The sequence below is a fragment of the Anabrus simplex genome, chromosome 1 (genome assembly GCF_040414725.1).
Source record: "Anabrus simplex isolate iqAnaSimp1 chromosome 1, ASM4041472v1, whole genome shotgun sequence".
Classification (NCBI taxonomy): domain Eukaryota; kingdom Metazoa; phylum Arthropoda; class Insecta; order Orthoptera; family Tettigoniidae; genus Anabrus; species Anabrus simplex.
The window spans coordinates 1,598,381,064-1,598,407,049 of NC_090265.1; the positions used below are offsets into that span (position 1 = coordinate 1,598,381,064).

The 25,986-nt window shown below is 38.2% G+C and overlaps 1 protein-coding gene across 4 annotated transcripts in view; it reads right to left on the bottom strand.

Annotated features, from left to right (window-relative positions):
- The window catches only part of sws (patatin like phospholipase domain containing sws), an 874,342-nt gene that overhangs the window by 518,820 nt on the left and 329,536 nt on the right, over positions 1-25,986 (bottom strand). For all 4 annotated transcript variants that reach the window (XM_067138236.2, XM_067138235.2, XM_067138234.2 and 1 more), the window contains exons 12-13: positions 11,399-11,604; positions 11,160-11,291 (exon numbers count right to left, since the gene is read on the bottom strand). In XM_067138236.2, coding sequence (XP_066994337.1) covers positions 11,160-11,291; positions 11,399-11,604 — 338 coding nt within the window. The remainder of the gene's footprint in view (positions 1-11,159; positions 11,292-11,398; positions 11,605-25,986) is intronic.

Here is a 25,986-nt window from a genome sequence, read left to right on the forward strand (position 1 = left end):
GGCGATATAAAAATGATGGAAGTAGGCACTGTAAAATTTAGACGAAGTGGAATGTCAGTCATTTACAGATTGACATGTACCCAGTGCAAAAAAACATACGTGGGGCAATCTGGGAGAAGCTTTTTAATTAGATATCAGGAACATGTTAATGCAGAGAAATACAGAAGATACTCTGCTATGGGAGCTCATATGAAGGAGGCAAATCACAATTTCACTAACATCAGACAAGATCTCCAAATTATCAGTAGGATTAATAAAGGAAGTTTAATGAATAACCTAGAAAACATCCACATTACTCTCGATAAACTAGAGAACAGGGAACGGAATCTAAACGAAACGAATGAAAAAAACTCCTATACGAACAATTCAGTAAATATGTGGAAATGGTAAACAGTAAACAAACAAGACAAACGAAATACTCGAACACGACGTCACTGAAACACAACCAGTAATCCCTCCCCCCCTCACAAGACGTACTAGATGACGACACAACTCTACTTCCCCTTTCTCCGGAATATTCCACGAACAATCAGACCATGTCACACCGCTAGGTCGAGCACGAAGGCAGTTCTCCGAGGCAACGCGGATTAAACATTTGCCAGATAAGGTAAGTCAAGGCCACGCAGTCTCGAATACAAATATCTTCCCGCTATCTATTTAGAATTCGGAGCTTTTTACTTTTATCATATGTCATATTTTAATATATTACGATCTCCTGCTGGTTACAGATCGCGAGGCAAGTTGCCCGAATCAGATCGCCATTTTTATATAACAGAAGCCACCACAGGGTTTTAGCAAGTTAAACGACTAACACAATTTCTTTTATCACATTCCGAAGAGCAATTCTCGGAAGTTAAATAGTCGACACGGCTTTTTAACCACAAGAATATCACCCAAGGAAGTTATTAAATATAAACAATAAATACATGAAGACTGGTGCATATGACCTAAACTTTCATTCAAGCACAAGTGTTTTTGAATAAGTGCCTTACCATAGGCACTTTAGAATATTTTAAAGTATGTTTATTAAAAACAAAGTGTTTAACATCACCACAGACACGAATTTTAATTAAGTTATAATTTTTCTCACAAATGCCTGAAGATTATTACAAACACGAACTTTTTATTCACGCCATCTAATGTTACCAAAAAGAATTTTACCATAGACGCTTTTAAATATTTTAAATATGTTTTTCATCATTTAAGTTTTTAAACACAATTGTAAACGATACTGTAATTTAAGTATCATTCACATGAATCTCCTTACCCCCCCCGTCTTCCATTTCATTTAAAGCATTTAGTACAATAGTTTTTGGATTCCCATGGGATATAGTTTTAAGATCCAATGTGCTTGCTTTTAAATGTTATCATCTAAGATTTTTTTTTTTATATACAGCTGAAGATGACCACTATGTGGTCGAAACATGTACTGTGTTTGTTAATGTATTTTTAAGTTTGCCAAAGGCAAAAGAAATAAAGTATCGAATAGGTGGCTTTTTAGATTAATTTGTTGATTATACTCATCGATACGGCCATGAAGTGGACAGTTTGCAACAACTTTGACTACTTCAATCACGACCTGAATTTTTTTTTTTATATTCAAGAAATAGCGCACTGTGCATACACGTTTTCATTTGTTTCCAGTATTGCGCTTTTTACATTTTTTTCTATTCACTATTGTTTTTTCACGTCAACTGTTCAAAAAATCTTTAAGATCATAATTACGTATTCAATTATATTGAATCGTATTATAAGTATATATATATAGGTACATTTTCGTGAACTAAGCAAATACTTGATCATTAATCTATCCTTCAATCTCCGTCAGCGTATGAAACTACAGCACTTGACGTTGTAAACACCGCGCCGATCTTCTGGAGCTTGCAAGTTACTTCGGGTGAGCTGCTCGTCTTTGGCTTCTTCATGACTTTATATCTTCATATTTGGATTGTGTTGTGACTTTGTGCCTGACGATGTATGCATTCTGGCTCATTTAACTGTTCTCTGCTTTTCGTGAACATTGTGAGACAGTGCGTTGCCTTACAGTCGAGTGGAGATGATCAGGTTTGCTGTGATTTTCTGTTTGACTTCTCCCGTCTATCCTGTTATTGGAAATTAATGTGGAGTGTGGTTCCAAATGAAAAGAAACCGTGGCAAGAAAACGTGAAGTGAAAGAAAAACTAGAAACCGGACAATACAAGACTTCTGAACCGGATCCTAACGTTAGCAGTTGTATTTGGTTGGTATTCAAGCCTGTAGTGGACAGTGTTGGAAAAGACGTTCATTTTGTGTGCTGCACAATCTGCGGTGAATTTTACGTACACACTAAAGGGTTGACAGGCACATCACATTTCCCGTCATCCGTGTGTATCTAACAACAAATCATCTCCCGTAAAAGAACATCGTCTTCCTAAATCTGCCCAGGACTTTATTGTTGCTAAATGTGCTCGAGACTTAAGGTTGTAAGGTTGTTGGAGGTGATGGCTTTCTGGATCTCGCTCAGACATTGGTTGACACTGGATCGATGTATGGAAAGGTATTTGTAACAGATATCATACCTCATCCAACAACCGTGTCCCGACACATAGCAGAAAGTGCTAAACGTCTACGAGATTCAATTATGCCGGAGGTACTAGACCTTATAAGTAGAAGGGAATGCGCAGCCACCACGGATATGTGGACATGTAGCGCAAAAAGGAACCATTACGTAACGTGCACGATTTCTTATTGTGTTGAATGGGAACTCAAGTCTTGTGTCTTGTTCACGACCAGGTTTCCAGAGGAGCCTAAAACAGGTGATAATATTAAAAGGGAATTGGTGAGACAATTTATGGTCCTAGATGTCACCGAGACCATACTTAAAGACGTGCCTTTTACAACTGATCAGGGTGCCAACATAATTGCCGCACTGCGTGATTATACGAGGCTGAATTGCGCCTGTCATATGCTCAACACGGTGCTACGAAATGCGTTCAATTCCCAGTTTATGTCAGTTCGTTGCCCTCACATTGATACCCTTATGCCTGCGATAAAAGGACTTGTTACATACGTAAAACAAAATGGCCTATTAAACGCTCTTGAAAATTCATTGCAACAATCCAACGACACTCGCTGGAACACTCGTTTAACGATGCTAGAATCTGTACAATGTCAGTATTCGGCTTTGTAGGAAAAACTAGTTGAAAAAGGTCAGGCAAATCATATGGATGGAATCGATATCAAGCTGATGTACGAAGTGATCGCACTCCTTCAGGTATGTATTTTGTTATGTTATGTAGCCTTCTACATTCTTTTGATTTGCCATTTGAAATACCAGAGAGTTTAAATTTGTTCCAATTTGGTGATTTTATTACACATGACAAGTAAGCCTATTTTACAGCCCTTCAAGGAAGCATCAAAAGAATTGGAATGCGAGAAGTCACCCACACTGCACCTTGTCTTACCATGGAAAATGACGCTCCTACAGCATCTGATTCAGGAACCTAGTACCGGGGAGGCTTCTGAAATAGAACTTTTGCGGAACGACATCAAACTTTATATGGAAGAGAAGTTCATCATTCACAAGTACCATAAGGCGGCGATGTTTCTGTGGGCACCATTTCGCTATTTGAAAATGATACCTGACAATGAAAGGTGTGATGTAACAGCAGAGGTAAGGCACGTGATGCACCAATTTGAATATTAATCTATGTGTTCTTCAGGATAGTAGTTTGTTCAAGAATCAAATGTATAAGTACTTTCTTTGATTCTGACTAATTCCACATTTCTTGCGTGCAAATAGCGTAAGAGTTGATACAATAGTACCAATTTCTACACCTTCTCACCGACTAGCAGCCACTGTTTGCGTAATATTTTTAATTTTTACCTCATACAACGCCCTCTGATGCCGACTTATATAGCGACGTATTTGATTTTTCTTTCTTTTTTTTAAATTTTTTTTTTAAGGTAAAAAGTCTTATGATGAATGAGATGTTCATGAATGACGAACATTCTAATCTTCCCGGGTCATCAAACTCCACGACTATGCCACAACCTGCCAATGTAATGAAGTTTGCTTCATGGGCTGATGTTGATGATGGTCCTATTCCAACAGATGAGCTGGAAAGATATTTAAAGCAAAATTGTGGAATGAGAGAAGATATAGCATCCTACTGGAGAACAAATGGACAAAACTATCCGAAACTTCACCAGATCACTAAGAAAGTATTATGTATACAAGCATCAACTTCAGCTTCAGAGAGAAATTTCAGTTCAGAGGGCTTCATTCTCAACGCACGACGGTCTCATCTACACCCCAACAATGTTGATGCCCTCCTTTTCATTCACAGCAATTCCACCACCAATTATCAATGACCAATAAACTACTAACACTAATTAAAAGTAATGTTCAGGTTTGTTTTTGTCATTGGCATATTGCACGTTATTTCAGTTTGTATTTTAGTTTAAGTTAAACGCGAATGCGGCCCCATGTTTCGTGTTATTTAGATTCATTTTCAGTTAACTTGTTGTCAATTGCAGATGAATATTAGTTTATAATCAAGTTTCTGTTTGTTTCCAATTATTATTATTATTATTATTATTGCCCGCCTGGTGGCCATGATCGTTAAGGCGCTGATGTCTACATGGTCTGCCACCGAGGTTAGTCGGTTCGAGTCCCGTTGGTCGAAAAATTTCACCATCAGAATGTTGGCCGGCAGGGTAGGGGAGGTGGTGGTATACAATTTCTAATCACTAGATTGCATGCCAAAAGCCTGGATTAAATTCCAAACCTCTCAGCAGTGCTCATATGGAGTGAGGGCATATGACGCTGTTGATGGTGATTCGTCCGTCGGATGGGGACGTTAAGCCTTGAGCAGACCCCTTGGTGTTATTCGACAGGAGTAGGCTATGTGCCGGCACCGGGTTTCACACTCTCCCTACTATCATATATCACGCCATTCATTTCATCTCATTAACTCCTCTGATGAGGTTGACGTCAGGAAGGGCATCCGGTCATAAAAACCTGCCATGACAGATTCGTCTCACCTCATACCCGACCCCGTAGGGAAACGGGACAAGGGTTGGACAATTATTATTATTATTATTATTATTATTATTATTATTATTATTATTATTATTATTATTATTATATAAAATTCGCTGGGGCCATCAAGGACCACGTTAAGTCTTGTTGCATTTGACACTGAACTTGGCCTTCTTTAGAGCCCAAATGTCCCTCATTCTTTGTGCGTGGGCCTGCTTAAGCTCCTCTGTCCAAGGGGCACCGTGTCTTCTCTTTGGTTGCTCGTCTCGGTTTAGCCCGTTCGTCAATATTTTCTTGCGGAAGAGATCTCTGTTAAGGGCGTCTTCAGCTGAGATATGTAGCAATTGCAGGTCTTCTTTGGTATTTCTAAACCAGGGAATTGTGGTTTTGGGGTTTGAATAAAAAAAGTAAAGGATTTCTTTAGTTAACTTTCTTCCGTCCATTCTTTTCAGATGACCGTAAAATCGTGCCTGTCTTTTTCTGATTGTGTCGGTAATTTTCTCCATTTTGCTGTAGACGTCCTTGTTGGATCTCTTTTGATGGACTCCATTTCTGTACTTTGATCCCAAGATTCCTCTCACAATTTTGCGTTCTCTTTTCTCCAGTTCTTCAAGGAGTCCATTGTTGGCATTTAGAGACAGGGTTTCGGCTGCATATAGAATTACTGGCTTCAGAACTGTTTCATAGTGACGTATCTTGGTGTTTTGGGAAAGGCATTTTTTTGTTGTAGATTGTGCGGGATGTTTGGTAGGCTATTTCCAGTTTGCGTACTCGCTCCTGAAGTGCTTCTTTGTCCAGTCCATTTTTCATGATTATCTCACCCAGGTATTTGAATTTGTCTACTCGGGTGATGTCCCCGTATTTCGTATGGAGTTTTGGTGGAGCCTCTTTGATGTTAGTCATTACTTCTGTTTTCTCGAACAATATCTGCAAACCAGTTTGTTCGGCAATTTCCTTTAAAATTTTAACTTGAGCTCTAGCAGTTTCTATGTCATTTGAGAGAACAGCAATATCATCGGCAAATGCTAAGCAGTCTGTTGCGATCCCCTTGGATTTGGTTCCTATTCTCAATGGACTGTAGTTGGTTTCCTGTAATCTCACCCGCCAGGTTCTGATGATCTTTTCAAGAACACAATTGAAGAGTATCGGGAATAGCCCATCACCTTGTCGGACTCCTGTTTTGATGTCAAAGGAATGCGAGAGACATCCGTGGAACTTCACCTTGGATTTTGTATCGGTCAGGGTGGTTCTAATTAATGCCAGCAGTTTCAAATCAATTCCAAATTCATTTAAGATGTTTAGCAGGACTTCCCGGTCAATGGACTCGTACGCTTTCTTAAAGTCCACAAAGACAGACACATACTGCTTGGACCTTAGTGTACAATATCTGATGATTGTTCTGAGATTTTGGATCTGTTCAGCTGTTGAGCAACCTTTTCTGAACCCTCCTTGGTATTCACCTGTTTGATGTTCGACTTGTGCTTCCAAACGCTCCAGGATGGCAAGTGATAGAATTTTGTAAGTCACGGGTAGCAAAGATATTCCTCTGTAGTTGTTGATGTTCTTCATGCTGCCTTTTTTGTGTAATGGATGGATCAAAGCTATTTTCCAATCTTCGGGTAGGGTCTCCTTGTTCCAAATTTCTACTATTTGCTTTTGCAAGATATCAAGTGATTCCTCTGGGGCATATTTCCATAGTTCTGCTACTACTGAGTCTTCCCCCGGCGCTTTGTTATTTTTGAGACGGGCAATGTGGCGCTTGATTTCATCTTTCTCGGGTGGTCTGGAATCTGGGTACCTGAGTAAGGGTTCCTTGGTCTCAATGGCGCTTTGCGGTTTAGAGCAATTAAGTAAATTCTTGAAGTAATCTGCCAGAATGCTGCAATTTTCTTCATTTGACGTCGCCAGTGTGCCGTCCTTTCGCTCAAAGCATGGAGATGGTGGTTTATAGCCAGTGAGTTTGCGTTTGAAGGCTCTGTAGTACTCTCTGCTTTCATTCTTCCTAAAGTTTTGTTCTATCTTTTCGATGAGAGATTTTTCGTATTTACGTTTCTCAGTTCTGAACACCCTAGCTGCTTGGGCACGTTGGGTTTTGTAGGTTTCCCAATCATTTTCTGATTTCGTAGAGTAGTACTGTTTCCACGCATTGAGTCTTTCTTGGAGGACTGATTCGCAGGTACCATTCCACCAGGCATGCTTTTTGCTTCTCTTGATTTCTGCAACGTCTTTGGCGTTGTTAAAGTCACAGTCATTTGGTCTAGCCTTCTCCTGGAACTCCTCGACCCTTTGCCGAAGTTTATCATTGTCGAAGGGTGTGATCTGATTGGTTGTCTTCCTTGTGTTTGTGGGAATTGGTTTGAATTTGATAAGAGACATATAATGATCTGAGGCCACATTGATGCCTTTCTTTACCTTGACATTCATAATCTCAGGGCTGTTTCTCCTGGAGATTGCAACATGATCAATTTGGAACTCTCCGAGAGCTTGGACGGGAGAACGCCAAGTCATTTGCTTTCTGGGTAGATGGCGAAAGTGACCTGCAGGTTGTGATTTTCGCAAATGGACACCAGTCTTTTGCCGTTGGGATTGGTTCTTTTGTGAGCAGGGTAATTTCCTATGACATTCTTGTACTTCTGTTCACGACTTAGTTGGGCACCGAAGTCGCCCAAAAGAAGCTTGACATGGTGTTTGGGGATTTTGTTTAATTTTTCATCCAGTAGGTCCCAGAAATTATCAACTTCGTCTAGATCAGACTTGTTCTTATCGTTTGTAGGAGCATGTGCGTTAACTAGGGCGTAGGTTTTGTTCGCGCATTTAATTGTGAGTATAGACAATCTGTCATTCACAGGTTCGAAATTTGCAACCGATTTAAGGATCTTGGTTCTAACAGCAAACACGGTTCCAAGCATCACAGCTCCATTGATGATTCCTCTTTGCGCTTTGCTCTTGAAAAATCGGTAGCCTTCGGATTCAAAAATATCTTCATCTGGGTACCTTGTTTCCTGTAGGGCCATTATGGATATCTGATTTTCGTGAAGAGCTTTGGTGAGGGTTTTCAGATTGCCAGTTTGTGTAAGTGAATTTATGTTGAAAGTTGCTAGAAAGGTTTTAGATTTCAGCCTGAGTTTTTGACTCTTCGGCGGATCGCTCACTCTACGAATTCCGTACGCTACTAACATTTCAAAGTAGGCTAATCGCATTTTGAAATTAAACGGTAGATATTTCTCCTGTACTATAATAATAATAATATTAATTATAATACCCGTGTGGGGATGTATGAGCCCAGTGCTGTGGGCCAGTGCGCTGCCGCGTAAGAGAACGGCACTGCACGGGCTGCGCTGCCGGTGGGTCTGGCTACAGGACTCTGATCCTTACCCTAGAACACCAAGGGGTAAAACAGGACTGCTAATAATCACTGAACTCTTCACAAGATGGACTGAGGCCTTTCCAATACCAGAAGCCACGACGAGAGGCATCACCAGTCTTCTACAAGATGAGGTGTTCACCTGCTACGGTTATCCATGGTGCATTCTGTGAGACAATGAAAGTGAGTTCATGTCAAGGAAGTGGCAGCAAATGATGAGTGAATGGGGTGTGGAGCACTGGACCACTGCAATAATATATTTGTTCAACTCATATTTTAATTAGGACATTACTTTGCATATATGCTCAATTCTACATCTCATCAAGATTATAAATGATTTAATGTGTAAAAGTGTATCTACACTTCTCAGTGATACGAAGAATATCAAAAGACTTCTCCTCTACTACTACAACATTAATGAATATATGCCCAATTCCATATCTCATCAAGATTGTGAATTTTCGACTTGTAATGACGTGTATCTACGCAGTGATACGAAGAATATCAAAAGACTTCTTCTCTACTACTACAACATTAATGCATATATGCCCAATTCCATACCTCATCAAGATTGTGAATTTTCGACTTGTAATGACATTCTTGAATACTACAAAGAATACTAAAAGTCTTCTTCTCATATCCCCAGAGCTAAGTGAACAAAAGTGTTTTAAGGAAATTCTAAAAACAATTTTTTCAAAGTGTTTTAAGACCATCTTTAAAACAACTGTGTTTCAAATACGTTGTTCTACACGCGATATGGCTGAAGATGACCTTTAAATAGGTCGAAACTAGTCCCATTAAATTTTTATTTAATAAACACTATTTAATTTGTATTGAAAAGATGGATTTAACTCACTTATTTAATTTGGTTTAATCAAAGTTCAATACGGACGCAAAAAATGAAATTAATTTCTTTAGATTCCCCTAAAGTGCCATTTTTCTCAGCATAAATAGAATTATTTATATCTTAGATTGTAGATCTTCATTCCCCAACTTTACATACCGTACCAATTTTCATTCAATTCTCTTCATCCATTTTCTCGTGATGCACTACATACAGACAGACAGACAGACAGAGCTGACAGAAAATTAAAAAGTTCATCTCCTTGTTATTATGGACATGACCGATACAGAAATACCATTCTTTTTATTCTTTATGCAGGTTAGATTCACACCTCCATCTTTTCCCGTTTTCTGTGGAATTTCCGGGTTTTTGAAGTTCTTGAATGATCTCATGCAATCGACCAGCAGTAATCGGCCATCATATTCACATCCCAATGTCCCTGATAGCGTAGTTCTGCATCTTTGAGATCCTGGTGAAACCTCACCTTGTTCTTCACTGACAGTTCCTAAATTTGGAGGGAAATAATCCAGATGCGAAGCTAAGAAATGAAGCTTAAGGTTCATATTACAACCGAGTTCCTTAAACTTTACCAACATTTTCCTTACAATTTCTTTGTACTGAGGGTCCTTAATGTTGCCAAGGAATTTAGTCACTACATCTTTAAAGGCGTTCTATGCCTCTTTCTCAATTTTGGTCATCGTGTCTGTGAAATTTTTATCCTTCATCAGTTTACGAATCAGTGGCCCATCAAATACGCCTTCTTTGAATTTTTCATCTGATAATGGGGGAAATTTAGTGGATAAATATTGGAAGCATAGGCTACTTTTATCTAATGTCTTGACATACAGTTTCATCAATCCTAATTTGATGTGCAAGGGTTGCAGTAGAATTTTTTCACAATCAATAAGACTTACATTCAAGAAATTTTTAGATCCTGGTTGTAGTTGTTTCCTTTCTGGCCAATTCACTGCATCCCAATGTTTATTCCATGCCCTGCTCTCCCATTCGCATAGGAAACAGGGAAATTTTGTATAGCCTTTTTGTTGTCCCAGCAACAATCCAATGATCTTCAAATCACCGCAAATTTGCCACCCATGCTCATGATATATAAATTTTTCAAGCACCAACTTTAAGGTCTCGTATGTTTCAGACATTTTTGTGCAGTGTGCAACTGGATGGATGCCAGAACATTTGTATTATGAAGCAAAACAGCCTCTAAACTTATTTTGGACGAGTCAATAAAAACACGCCAGTTACTAGGATCGTACTCTTTCTCTCCCAATTGACGTAGAAGATTTGAAACATCCACACAAAATACAAGTTCATCTTCTTGAGTATAATACTTTCGGGCTGTTATCTTTGAAAGGAAACTGCTTTATCAGTCCATCATAAACATTGCATAAGGGCTGGGGCTTTTAACACGTCTGTTTATTCAAGTGGTCTAAGATGAAAGACAAACTCTCAACTGTCTTATTTTCAATCCTACATACCTCGCGGTCTATTGCATATCTGGGGGGAGTTTGTTATGAATTTACCAGGAAACCCCCAACTACAAAATGAAAATTTCGACAGCAATAAACCTATAATAAAATGCAAACAATAACAAATCAAATCACATAATTGTTTTCTAAAAATAGTTGCGCGAGAACATCTCTCAACATTACATCTTACGAATTCATGCAGATACTGAAAAACCGAATTGCGTCAAAAATAGACGTGATAGGAAAAAAATAGCATCATTTTGGGAATCAGGGCAGCGATTTCTATAAGAATTACATATTTTCTATTTTACCGCAAAATCATGTTGGCTAGTGTTATCTATTTGGGCACGATAGATATAAGACCATGTCTATCCGTCACCTCATTTAATATAGACCCGTATAAAACATATGAAGAAAAAAATATGATAAATATATTTATCAAGGTACCTGTACACAGCTCTCCCACTCTCCAGGAACACCCAGTCCAGGGCAAAATCAACCTGTCGGACAAATGGAGACAACCTGCGGACCACAGTATGAGCGATGTGCAGTACAACTCGTGGGCAATCCCTCATGATGCTGCAATACCAGAGATGTGACAGTTCAAATATAGTTTATATAGTTAAAGTATATATGTTTATAAGAAGAGCAAGTCATAATCTTATTTTCTATTTATCATTACTTACGTATAGAAAGTGTTTTTGGACAACAGTGCTATTCTTGAAAAATGTTTTGCACGAATGGTGAAGAAACTTGGTTCTCCAGTTAAAACCGCCAATCCACCAACTATCTCGCCAGGATATGCAGTGAACATGTTAACTTCCTCTTGGGTATCAGACATCTTCTGCGACACCATTAAGGAGCCAGATAACAGATAAATCAATGCACAATCCTGTTGGAGAAAAGAAAAAAAGCTATTCACATATAATATATTACATATTTTTGTATTGTAGACTAAGGCCGGTATTCACAGTCAGCGACTTATTTCTCTAATAAGAACGACTTAACAAAGCTGTACTTATTTGTGAAGTCGACTTAAACGTTTCTCGTATTCATAGTCGTAGGTCAAGTTCTACTTTGTTAAGCTAGACTTGATAAAGCGTTACTTATTTGCAGACGCTCTGCACAATTAAGTCGAACTTTATAGTATGAGAAATAGCAAAGCCATCATCACAACAGTTGAATGCGCGAGTCATCCTTCAGACACGGCTAACTAGATCTGCACTGCGCTCCTTATTCTGAGTGTATTTGTTTATCTATTTGTCCTTTTACTTGTCCTGTTATAACCTCCGCTGCAGTTTAAATTGTAGGTACCTTTTCTTAAATGGATACAAAAAGTCGACGAAAGCATTTTACTTCCGTTGAAAAGGAGGTTTTCAAGGATATATTATTGAAACATTCTCAAATTATAGAGAATAAGAAGATGGACGCGGTATCTTCTAAGCAAAAGGAAGATGCTTGGTTAAGTATTGCAGAAGAATTAAATTCCTCAATACATACTGTAGAAAATGTAAGTAATATTCTTATAATGTTAAAAATACTATTACAAAAGCGAAGATTATATAAGGATTATAACCTAGCACTAATTTGGTTATAATTTATTTTAGCGAGATGCCAAACAATTGCGGAAGCTGTGGGAAAATATGAAATGCCATCAGAGGGATTTGCTGACCAAAGCACGTCAGTCTATGAGGGCCACAGGGGGTGGTCCTCCAGTAAATGTCGAGAGCATTGATCCTACTGTTGCCCAACTAACACCACATTTAATGATACAAGTTCCGGGAGCAGTGGATTCCGACATGACGATTAGTGAATTACAAGGTAATGTACCTATAGCATTCCGTATTTTATCTCTATTGTAATTCTGAAAAACAGAATGAAATAGCATTAAAAAAGAGAGTCCTTGATAAAATATAGCAAAAGATAAATGCAGCAATCAGATACAACGTTGAAAATAAAATGTTTTATTATTAAAACAACTTACACGCTTGTCGAATTTACATTAAGGTAACATATGTACGTTATTATTAAGGCCAAATAATTTACTGTATGACAATTTTTACACAATGTATTTAGTTTAAGTTTGATTTACATTACAATGCTTTGCTCAGAAGAAGTAGAGGGTGCACCTAGCACAACAGTTAATTATGAGGGTTTATCTACCGAAACTGCTGGGCCATCTGGAATCTCTGCCAAAGTACCGACACCAACTCCAACAACCACAAACACAGCAGCAGTGGCGACGACAAGAACAACAACAACAATATCAACAACAAATAATACAGCCCCAGCCACAACAATGAGGAAACGAACATGTGAAATCATCAAGGAACAAAATGATCAGCTGTTTGCTTTAAAATTGAAGAAAGCGAAAGATCATGTTGCGTGTAGCTAAAAAGAAAGAACAACTGGTGGATATTGAACTAGAAAAATATAAAACACCATAATGTTAAAATGTGACCGTAAAGTTTCCGTTACCACACCACACTATGGTGCAATTAGTTACTTCTTTCCTTTTTATCCTGCATCTGCCTATTGATGTACGGTATTTTCAAACGTGGCCTATGTGTAATGCAAGAATACGTGATATTTTGGCCACCACCCTCGATACTGTAGGTTGTGACAGTGAGCACAGGTCCCCAACAACTATCTATAAATAATACAAAGATAAACATAGATAAGCCATACAGTATATTCCTTCATTTTGAAAATAAACTGTAATTTCTTCTAGGAGCAGCAATGGTCTTTTATTATGCATTCATTTTTAAGTATTGATCTGAATTATATATACCGTAAGTTCCGAGAAATATATAGGTACATATCATACTTCCATATTAAAGAACCATAACCTTACCGAGCAATATCCCATTATATTAAATTTAACTGCAAATTTCCATCGTATGGAACTTACCTGAAAGCTTCCTGTGGCTGGTTTCTTTTCACCAGAACTGGTTCTACTTTTGGGAGTATGACCTCCAAAACAGTGCTTTTATGGAAACGGAATCTTCTTTTGAATTCAAATGGGTCCATAACATTTCGCAAGTATCGCTTAGCACGGATTTCTTCTAACACGTCCTCAAAATTGTCATCCATTTTATAGGTTAAGAGGCGAAATAATCAAGGGTCTGCTTGACTTGACGAAGTTCAACTTATTTCATCACATAAGTAACACTTAAATGACTATGAATTCCAACAAGTCCAGCTTCATGAAGTTAGGCTTTATGAAGTATATCGCTATTAAGTAGGACTTATTTGTGCTGGAATCTGGAATAAAGTCGAGATTTAAGTTAGACTTGAACGTAAGCATTACTTATTACGACTATGAATACCGGCCTAAGTCTGTATAAAACCTTTCTCGTACAAAAATCAATAATATCAAAGTTTGAGAAGTACTGCCAACTTAACTAAGCAAGTACCCACGATCCCTTCTGAATAGCCTGTCTTCACAGGTGTTACTAGTGACCTACTATGGCTTTACCCCCATAGTATTTTTTAATGATAACATATATTCACTTCCCTCTCTTTTAAAAGTGAAGCTTATTATCACATTATAAAACATCAAATCTATGATCAATTTAATAGGAATGAGTTCATCAAACAGCATAAAGCATGTGTGTCAATGCATTTATTTCCAGTAGTGATATGTTGTGTATGCGGGGAAAAAAGGAAAAAAAAAAAAAAACTTTTCACCTTGCCTGAGTGAACTTACCCAACTGCAACTAAAGAAGTTTCATTTTAAATATGGGGATGAAGCTGATTCCTGCCCGTGGTGCCCCTGCTAAGTTAGTTGGAATTAAATTTCCATTACTGAACTGAAAGTCAGCACTCCAGAAGCATTTGTGAGCTCAAGATGCCATTAAATAAACGGTTCTTCTCAGAACCAATTTTGACAGTTATTTTGGTGAATATCAAAGGCATTTCAATGTCTAAAGAACAACTACTTCACGAATTATGCCATGAACGGGTGATGTCTTTTGCATATAAGAAATCCACAGAGATACTCTGCAGAGACGACCATCTATACCTGGTATGCAGTTAGCGGTTGAAATTCCACATGCTACATAAGGAAGTGCTATTTTTGTCAAACCAGGAATCCAAGTCAAGAGTGCCCATTGTACTCACGAGAATAACATTGACATCATAACCTTGGAGCTTAGTAATTGTGTGATCACCTCGGTTAATAAGCCGCCTTCAGAGAAATTTTCTTTTGTTTTTCCTAACAATTTTGATGCACGGAAAACATTTGTAGTAATAGGAGATTTTAACAGCCACAGTCATGCTCGGGGATAAACACGTGAGAATGAAAATGGTGAAGCTGTTCTATCATGGATCGAAACCAACTCTCTCTCTCTCTTTCATTCATGATAGACTACCTTCTTCCTTCAACAGTGGAAGGTGGCAATTAGGGTACAACCCTGATCTCCTCTTTGTAAGTGAAAACGTAGCACAGCAATGCAACAAATCAATGTGTTCTCCTATCCCCAGCACACAGCACAGACTGATAATGTGTTGACTTTTTCCCATCATAAGACCCCAAGAAACTGGTTTCAGAAGAAGGTATAGCTTCAGGAAGGCAGATTGGCTGAAATTCTCTGAAATGTGGTATGGAAAAGTTCAAACACTCACGCCTGTAACTGGCAGTTATGATCAATTTGTTGAGCTAGTGACAATCTGTTCTCGAGCATGTATTCCAAGAGGTTGCAGGATGACCTGCAATGGTATGATGATAAACGGGGATAAAAGTCAGGTTGTGGGTTTCACAAATAGGAAATGTCCACTCAGTTTTAATTACTGCGTTGATGGGGTGAAAGTTCCCTTTGGGGATCATTGTAAATACCTAGGTATTAATATCAGGAAAGATCTTCATTGGGGTAATCACATAAATACAGGGTGGCACACGATAAGTCACCTGATTTCTTTCATGAATAACACATTTGTTGTTGACAAGATTTGTAATTTATTGATGTAGAAGTAAAGAATACAGCTTGGAAATACAACCTAATGAATCAAATGTTCAATATGACTGTCGTTTTGTTTTACAACTTCTTCAAGTTGCACAAGTGCATTTGTGATGACTCTCCGACACAAATCTTCTGGAATGGCGCGGTATAACTCCACAATGATGGCCCTAAGTTGCACTGCATTTTCGGGTTTTCTGTGGTACATCTCCTCTTTAAGGAACTCTCAAAGAAAGAAGTCACATGGGTTAATGTCTGGGCTGTGAGGCGCCCACATTCCCCCTCCTTCATAACGTTCAGGAAATCTGTCTGACAATGCCCTAAGGCCAAGTGTCTCGTGTAGGAAATCGAGCACAACGCTGGCAGTATGGGGGGTGTGCTTCATCCTGCATTAACCATTGTGCCTGCAATAGAAGACCTGTGGCCATGAGTTGAGGAAAGAACTGGTTTCGCAGCATGTCTAAATAGCGTTCACCGGTTACTGTAGCATCGAAGAAAAACGGACTGATGATTCCACGGCTTGATATCCTGACACAAACGCACACTTTCTCCACGTAGGTGTCTTTCTTGTGGATAATCACAAAGGTCCACGTGTCCAAAATCGAACATTCTGTTTGTTCACAACACCGTTCACGTAAAAATAAGCTTCATCTGAAAACCATGTGTAGTGTAGCACTGCCTCGTGGTCTTGCTCGATTGCCCACCTTGCAAACTGTAGCTTCCGTTCCTTATCTCTCGCAGTAAGCTTATGCACCACAGTCATCTTGTATGGATACAAGTGAAGCACGGATTGAATAATTCTTTGCACCGATAGGCATGAAATTCCCAACTTCGCACTGGCTCTTCTTGTTGATTTACTCGGACTATGAGTCAAAGCCACTCGAACTGCTTCAATGTTTTGCGGCGAATGTACGGTACACGCATGTGGCTGCTTACACTCCATAACAGATCCAGTACCTGCAAATCTGTGATGTAATCTGTGTATTGTCTGTGGGCTGGGAGCCCACTGTGTGCCGAAATGAACACAAAACCTTTTCTGTGTCAATGTAACACTGTTCGTCGCCGCGAACAGTAACAAAATCTTTGTCTTTTGTGCGACGGCCAACCGTCCTTTGTCCACCATCGTGGCAAACTGAAATGGCGGACTCAAAACGGAAGCGATGAACTCGTAACGACAACTGGGGTAATTTTCATGAACTGCACGAAGTTAAGCGCACAGTTTGAAAGCTATTGCCCCAATAGTATACTTGTGGGATCAAAATTCAATCGGGTGACTTATCGTGCGCCACCCTGTATGAATGTGAATAAAGGGTACAGATCTCTGCACATGGTTATGAGGGTATTTACGGTTTGTAGTAAGGAGAGAACAGCAAAAGCAGCATATGAAGGAAGAGAAATGAACACGATGTTATTTGCAGATGATATTGTGATTTGGGGAGAAGACGACAGGAAGGTTCAAGAACAGTTGAATGTGGTGAATGGGAAGATTGAAGAATGTGGATTGAAAATAAGTGTAGAAAAGAGTAAAACTCTTGTTATGACTAGAGGGGAGAAAGAAGGGAAAGGTCAGATTAGACTTGCAGACAAGCCCCTGGAAGTAGTGGAAACGTTTAAATACCTGGGGAGTGAATTAATGGAGAATGCTCGACTGGATGCTGATATTAGTAAAAGGATTCAAGCTGAAAGTTGTTTCTATCATAGTGTAAGAAACATGTTATGGGACAAAGATGTGCCAACGGAAGCAAAGGATACTATGTACAAGATGTATTACGTACCCATAACAACTTACGGAGCAGAAACTTGGACAATGACAAAGAAGGATGAGAGTCGAATACAGGCAGCCGAAATGAAGTTCTTGAGGACTATGATACAGAAGAGTAGAAGAGACAAAATAAGGAATGAGAAAATCCGGGAAGAAATTGGAGTGGAAAAAATGAATGATAGAATAGAGAAGAGCCGACTAAGATCGTTTGGGCACATAAAGCGAATGAGCGATGAAAGAATGCCAAAAAAGGTGATGGAAATGCAAATCCAAAGAAGGAGAGGCCGTGGACGACCACGATTGAGATGGAAGGATACCATCCAATGCAGCATTATAGAAAGAAACCTGGACTGGGACACAGTGTTGGAGGAGGAGTGGTGGAAAGACCGAAGAAAGTGGAGAGGAACCATATTTGCCCCTACCCGGCTACAGCTGGATAAAGGGAAATGATGATGATGATGATGAGTAAGGATGTAAAGGAGAGAGCATATTTGTCTCTGGTGAGACTCGAACTAAAGTATGGTTCCAGTGTATGGGACCCGCACCAGGATTACTTGATTCAGGAACTGGAAAAAATCCAAAGAAAAGCAGCTCGATTTGTTCTGGGTGATTTCCGACAAAAGAGTAGCGTCACAAAAATGTTGCAAAGTTTGGGCTGGGAAGACTTGGGAGAAAGGAGACGAACTGCTCGACTAAGGGCCGGTTCTACCACCTACTGGTAAAGTAGCGCGTAATTTGCCCTCCGCGTAAAAGGATGTTTCCGTCCGACCACTCCCAGGTAGCGCTAACGGCAGCATAAATCGTCGATACCCGGCGCGTAATATATCGGCCACTTCGAGGGCCCGATAAGACTTTACCTGCCGGGCAAGTTTCGAGAGCTGAACATTATTAGCTGTATTTCTGGTGATATGCAACTCAAATTAGCTTAGTATACTGAAAAAAGTAGTATACTCTAACAGTGATCGATATTGTATTGCAGGATTTTGAACATTAATGCTTCCCTGTAATTGCAGCGGTCACACCAGCCTCTCGCGTCGGTAGTACAAGGAACACATTTTATACGTCAAGCTTTCATAAAGAAACTCTAAAAGGATATAACATCAAAATCTATTTGGAAATCATTTCAAATTGGCTTTAATTTTCTACTTTTTCAGTTTTCGGACAGGAGATATATATTACTGTATGTATATTACCTAACTCAAGCGTTTTCATAGCGTAATGGTTAACACGCTCGCTTCGTAATACGAAGTGTGCAGGTTCGAGTCTTTATTATGACGAATCTTTTTAATTTCTATTATTAGCGTTGTATTAATCTGTATGCCTCTTTTCATACGTTCTTATTACAATATTATGTCTACTATGAAAATTGCTTTATATGTATGCTACTTATAGCAAGTGATGTTATGATTAAAAGCACATAGGACTGTCGCCCAGGTAGCAGATTCCCTATTAGTTGTTTACATAGTCTTGTAAATTATTTCGAAGAAATTGGAAACTATTCCATTCCCGAATTCCTCTTCCTATGAATGGATATTTATCCCGATTAGTTCTTTACATTTACAGTACCTTCCAACTTTATCTTCATAAAGTTATACAGTAAAATTAAAATGACATGCTTTATCAATAAATGGAAGCATCTGAAACTAAACGAGGTCACAGAACTAGTTGCAAATAGAGCATTGCGGAGATAGTTAATCAATTCACAGAAGCCTGCAGATAGAATGCTCAAAGGCAATAAGTCCGTAAAGAAGATGTGTGTGTGTGTGTGTATGTGTATGGAAGCGCGTAAAAGAGAGTTAAGAACAACGGCAGGGAACAAAAATACATTTTAAAATGTAAATCAGAAATACGATGAAAACCTGCGTACCTTCTATTACGGAGCGAGTGACTTGACCAATCTACTACGAGAATACTTTTCAAAAACTCTGCCTTACATGACAGGTTATAACTGGCGTAAGAAAATGTAATTGAGATTTTAATCCCAATTAGGTATTGATATTGAAGATCATAGATTAAAATCACGAAAGCTTGACATGAATCGTTGTCCATAACTCTTAAGACTCCCTTTATTAGGCTTTTTGGTGATAATCAGCAGACGCAAGCACAGGGAAATAAGACAATCGAAATGGGTTTCATTCATCTGACGATAGATAGCACCACACTCGAAAGCGAGAAATCGCTGAAAATCAGTCTAGCCAACTTCGTATATCGGTGTCTAGCTCCGGGTAGCTACCTAGCGCTTACGCGGAGGTGGTTGGACGCAAGCCAAAGTACCAGCCGATTTACACCTCCAGGAAGTTTACCTCCCGGGCAGCTGCCAGCCACTTTACCAGCAGATGGTAGAACCGGCCCTAAGTGGTATGTTACAAGTAATACAGTAAATCTCATTGTAAACCGTATTGGACATCAGATATGAACATTAAAACAAGAATAATAGTTAACACCACCTTTCCAATAGTTATCTTTCCTATATTTAGGAAATAAACATTACAACAGGCGTTGTAAGATGGGACATGTTTCGCTTAACAGTCGTAAGCATCATCAGCCGAAAATAAATCTTAGCCCAAAGTTAGGTCAGGGCCCTGAACCTAGTGTCCTTAACATATATGGCACCCTAAGAATCAACATTTATATTTATAAAATGAAAACAGGCTTAAAACTAGTGTGAAAAAACATGGAATGTTACAACAAAGTAGCCACTTTCTGTTCTTATCCTCTGTCTCAACTCGATTGTGTTTTTTCTCTTCGCCATGTTGTAACATTCCATGTTTTTTTCACACTAGTTTTAAGTGTATTTTCATTTTATAAATATAAATGTTGATTCTTAGGGTGCCATATATGTTAAGGACACTAGGTTCAGGGCCCTGACGTAACTTTAGGCTAAGATTTATTTTCGGCTGATGATGCTTACGACTGTTAAGCGAAACATGTCCCGTCTTACAACGCCTGTTGTAATGTTTATTTCCTAAATATAGGAAAGATAATATTGGAAAGGTGGTGTTAACTATTATTCTTGTTTTAATGTTCATAAGTGGTATGTTCCGAGCTGTCAGTGGAGAGATGGTGTGGGAGGACATCAGTAGATGAATAAGTTTGGGTGGTGTCTTTAAAAGTAGGAAAGATCATAATATGAAGATAAAGTTAGAATTCAAGAGGACAAATTGGGGCAAATATTCGTTTATAAGAAGGGGAGTTAGGGATTGGAATAACTTATCAAGGGAGATGTTCAATAAATTTTCAATTTCTTTGCAATCATTTAAGAAAAGGCTAGGAAAACAACAGATAGGGAATCTGCCACCCGATCGACTGCCCTAAATGCAGATCAGTAGTGATTGACATTGAGACCTCTCTTCAGGATGTGACTTCAGAAACAGTTAAACTGCTCAAGGAGTATTATTCACAATATGATGAAAATCCATTTAGTGAGGAAACATCCCACAAAGCTAGATTCATTCTCTCCTCAATCTCTGAGGTAAAGAAAAAACAGTGGGAAAAATTGATGGCGGAATGTGATATGAGCAGGAGCAGCCAAGAACCTTGGAGACTTCTAAGATGACTGAATAATGACCCTTCATAGGTAAATATATATATGCGAATGTTTGAGCTGATCAAATTGTCCAACAGCTAGAAAATGGGAAACCAACTTCTACAACCAAGTCCGGTAGGAAGAAATTTGAAAGACAACCCGACCAAGAAACTACTACCTTGCTACGACTTTTCACTCAGGCTGAGTTAGATCTCGCCCTGAGTAAATGTCAAAATGGGAAGGCTGCAGGCCTTGATGATATAAGAGTTGAGCAGATTAAGAACACTGGGTCGATAACTAAGTGTTGGTTGCTAGATCTGATGAACAACTGTGTCCAGTCTTGTAAGATTCCTAAACTTTGGAGGAAAGCTAAAGTCATAGCTATTTTTAAATCAGGAAAGGATAAGGATGATCCTAGAAGTTATCTCCCTCCTCTGTCATTTGTACAAAGTTCTTGAAAGGTTCATTCTAAACAGAATAAACGGAGAAGCTAGAGGCAGTCTACATATCACAACAACAGGCTGGATTCAGATCAGGGAAGAGTTGCACATCTCAAGTGTTGAAACTAATACAGCATATAGAAGATGGTTTCGAAAGGAAAGAGATTACAGGAGCTGTATTTATAGATCTAACAGCAGCTTATGATACAGTAAATCACAGCCTACTTCTTATGAAACTTTATAATGCTACCAAAGATTATCAACTAACTTGCTTCATAAGGAATATCCTCAAAAATAGAAGATTCTTTGTTGAATTTCAAGGACATAGAAGCAGATGGAGATCACAGAGGAACGGATTACCCCAGGGTAGCGTGCTTGCTCCAGCGCTGTTCAACGTTTATACTAATGATCAACCATTACCTGAGGTATGCCATCCTACTTTGTGTGCTATATATACTGACTTTACAGTTTTGGTGAACTTACCTCTTCATTGAATATTGAATTTTCACGACCGCATTGTAATCGAAACAGACTTTCAACGTATTAGGTCGTGTTATGTACATGTAGTACGTGTTGAAGAGATGTTAATTACAGAACAAAAATGGCCAGCCGGACACCAGTGGGATCCGAACCCACAACCTCCCGAAATACGTTGAAAGTCTGTTTCGATTACAATGCGGTCATGAAAATTCAATATTCATTGACATGCCCCACAACGGGCGACTTAAACGCACTCTACAGTGTGCTAGCAGCAGTGCCAGACCTGTAGCTCAGATCCTTTCAAACAGAACAAAGATGGCCTAGGCCACCATAGCTCAATTGGTAGAGCAACCCACACAAAATCGGGAGGTTGTGGGTTCAGATCCCACCGGTGTCCGGCTGGCCATTTTTGTTCTGTACTTAACATCTCTTCAACACGTACTGCATGTACGTAACACGACCTAATACGTTGAAAGTCTGTTTCGTTTACCTCTTCATCTCTACTCTGCATATGTTTTCACGTTTAATCCTCCACTCCCTTCCACTAATATTCGTCTGGTCGCCATATTTGATGCTCATCTGTTTCCTAAACTGAAGACATACGTCACCACGTTAAAATTGAATAATTGAAAAAGAGGTTCAACCTATTCAATACATAAGAGAAAGATATGTAGTGATTACATTCTTATTTAATAGTAATTAGAAATGGGACCGGTTTCGACCCTAGTCCAGGTCATCGTCAGCCGTTCAAAACATAAAAAACATGAAAAACAATGCATATGAAAAAGAAAAAGATTAAGTGAACTCTGGATCAGTATAAGATGAAATATAAAATGATGATGGGGGTAGAAACTGCGAGTCACTTAAAAGAAAACAGTACGTAATATTATAAATGGTAGTACGGCACACGCAATGATAAGTAAAGTCTCACAATGTTTATGAACAGTGGAGAATGGTCAAATGGGTCAGTTTTTACACACTGTCAGGTACAAAGTCACAACACCATCGAACAACATATGAAGATCTATAAATATGTTGAAGTCGAAGACGAATAGATTTATAGAAGCAAACTGCCAGCTCCCGGTGATCAGCGCAGCATACTCAAGGTCATGCGCTGTGGTCTCGAACGCCAAAGTAGAATGGAGAATATCCTGAAGATCCAGTATGTGCCTCGGTTGCGGGAAGTTAAGTACGTATATATAGATATATACAACGCAATTCAGTATAATTGAATGAGTAATTGTGCTCCTGCTGAGTTCTTGGAAAACAGTTGACTTGAAAAAACAATTGTAAAGAGAAAAAAATATAGTAAAAAGCGCAATATTGGAAAACAAATGAAAACATATATGCACAGTGCGCTATTTTTTAAACTGAAAAATTTAGGTCATGATTGAAGTAGTCGAAGTTGGCGCAAGACAAGAGTTAAAATTTGAATGAGGAGAACCGAAATGAAGGTAGGGTGTGTTTTTTTTTTTTTTTTTTTTAAAGAAAAGGTAGAATAAATTAATAGAGGAAGAGTGACAGTGAAATAAGAGAAGAATAAAAGAAATCGAAGTTAAATGGTGTTGAGGAAGGATAAGATGGGGAAATGAAGGAGGGGAAGTTTAGGGTGGGTTAGGAGGGTGGGTTATTGGAGGTAGAAAATGTGGGTAGGAACTTTGTAAGGCATGGAAAATAGAATTGGGGTTTTGGAATTTGGAATTTTTGAGAAGAAGAATTAGGAAGTCGAAAAGGATGATGGGTTTTTCAGAAATGTTGTTTAAATTGAAATTAGGGTTGAAGTACTGGTCAATGTGGATAAAGCAATTTTCAGTAATGTTTAAGAGGGGGCCTTTGTTAACGATTTTAAGTATTTTCATGTCATTGTCAATATTGGTGAAACTATGCTTGGAGTCTTGTATGTGTTGTCCTATGGCGGAGAATCCGTTGTATTTAATGGCGTTGATATGTTCAGAGTATCTGATATTGAAGTTGCGGCCAGTCTATCCGATGTAGGAGGAATCACAGTTGTTGCATTTGAATCTGTATACACCAGATTTAGAAAAAGCATTAGACCTATTTAGAGATTTAGAGTTGTGTAAGATATCAAGATTTCTATTGTTAGTTCTAAAAGAAATTTTCATGTTATGTTTTTAAAAAATATTAGTTATTTTATAAGCATCCTGAGTGAAAGTGAAGGTGGAAAAAGCAGTTGGTTTTTTTGTGTCTTTAGATAAAGTGGTTTTTGGACGGCATTTGAATTTGTTGATGATGTGGTTTATGAAGGAGTTGTTAAAGCCATTGAATTTAGCGATGTTGCGGATGGTGTTTAATTCGTTATTTAAATCTTTTTTGGACATAGGGGTGTTGAAGGCACGAAAAATTAAGCTGTTATAAGTAGCACATTTATGAGCTTGAGGGTGCGAAGAATCTTGTCGTACTGTGGTTGCTGTTTGGGTTGGTTTTCTGAAAATTTTGTAAGATATAGAAGAAGGATGTCTAGTGATAGTTAGGTCTAGAAAATTAAGAGTTTGGTTGTGTTCTGATTCGAGGGTGAATTTAATGTTAGAGTCTAAGTTGTTGAGATGAAGAAGTGTAGAGGCTGCGTTGGTTGATTCCTCATTTAAAATTACTAATGTGTCATTGACATATCTGGCCCAAAAGAGGATGTTGGAGAAATTATTATTATTAATAATTCTTGTGTTTTCTAAGAAGTCGAGGTAAATTTTAGCAAGAATGCCAGAAGCTGGTGAGCCCATAGCCAAGCTATCTTGTTGATAAATGGTGTTGATAAAGGTAAAATAATTATTGTTGAGAACTAATTTTAAAATAGATATGAAGTCTTGAATTTCAAGTTTACTTAGGTTACTGAATTTGTTGAGGTTGTTGTTTATTATGGGGAATAATTTGGAAATTGGAATACTAGGGTACATGTTTACAATGTCAAAAGAATGGAGAGAAAAATTTGGTTGGATTTCAAAATTCTTTACTTTGTTGATTAGATCAGAAGTGTTTTTGATAGATTTGTTGGATAAAAATCGATAGTTTTTTAGTAAAAATGTTTGGATGAATTTAGAAGTGTTGTATAGGGGACTGGGTCTGTAACTGATTATTGGACGGATGGGAATGTTAGTTTTGTGAATTTTAGGGAGGTCTTTGGCAGTGGGTAGTCCTGGGTTCATGTTTATTAATTTAGTTTTTTCTTGATCTGTGAGGAGAAAGGAAGCATTTTTAAAAGTATGTTTGAGTAGGCGTTGGATTTTTGTGGTTGGGTCTTTTTTTACAATAGAAAAAGAAGGGTCACTGAAAAAATTTTGGTTTTATCTAAATAGTCAGTTTTTCCCATTATGACAGTAGTGTTGCCTTTATCAGATTTGGTGATAATGAGATTATTGTCATTGATTTTCTTTTTAAGATCTGAAATGATTTTATTATCATTAATTAAATTATTATTATTATTATTATTATTATTATTATTATTAAGAGAGATGTTTTTGTTATTGTTAAATGAAGATTTTTCGAGTTTTCTTTTTTACTTCATATCTGATTTCATCTTGTTCATCTGTTGGCATTTTGTTAATGGCTATTTCAGATTCAATAATTAAATAGGTGGCTACATTGAAAGTGTTCAGATTGGGCCAATTGTGTTTGAGGCCCTTCGAAAGAATTGAGTTTTCAACATCACTCAGAGTTGTTTTAGATAGATTTACAATGGGAGGATGGAATTGTTCAATAGTTTTGGAGGGTGTGTTAAGATTCTTAAACTGAAATTTATGTGAAGAAGAGTTGTTCTTAAGAATTTTGAGTTTTTTCTCTAGGGTTTGTTGTTTAATTGACAGTACATGAAATAATTTATTGTCTACTTGAGTTAGGAAGAGGTTCCATTGTACACTCGGGAGAAGATTAGCAATTTCTAGATGTGTTTCGTATAATCTGTTGTTTAAAAATGATTTTTTCTTGTATAAGAAACAAATTTCGTTTTTTAACCAAATTTTGTTGGTTATTCTTTGGGTTTTAACATGTGAGGAGAAGAAATGTTTTTTCTGGTACAACTTTGAAGAAATTTGGGGGTAAGATTGTAGGATATGCATTGTTTCAGGAAGTCGATGTCTTTTCCTAATTTAGCGAT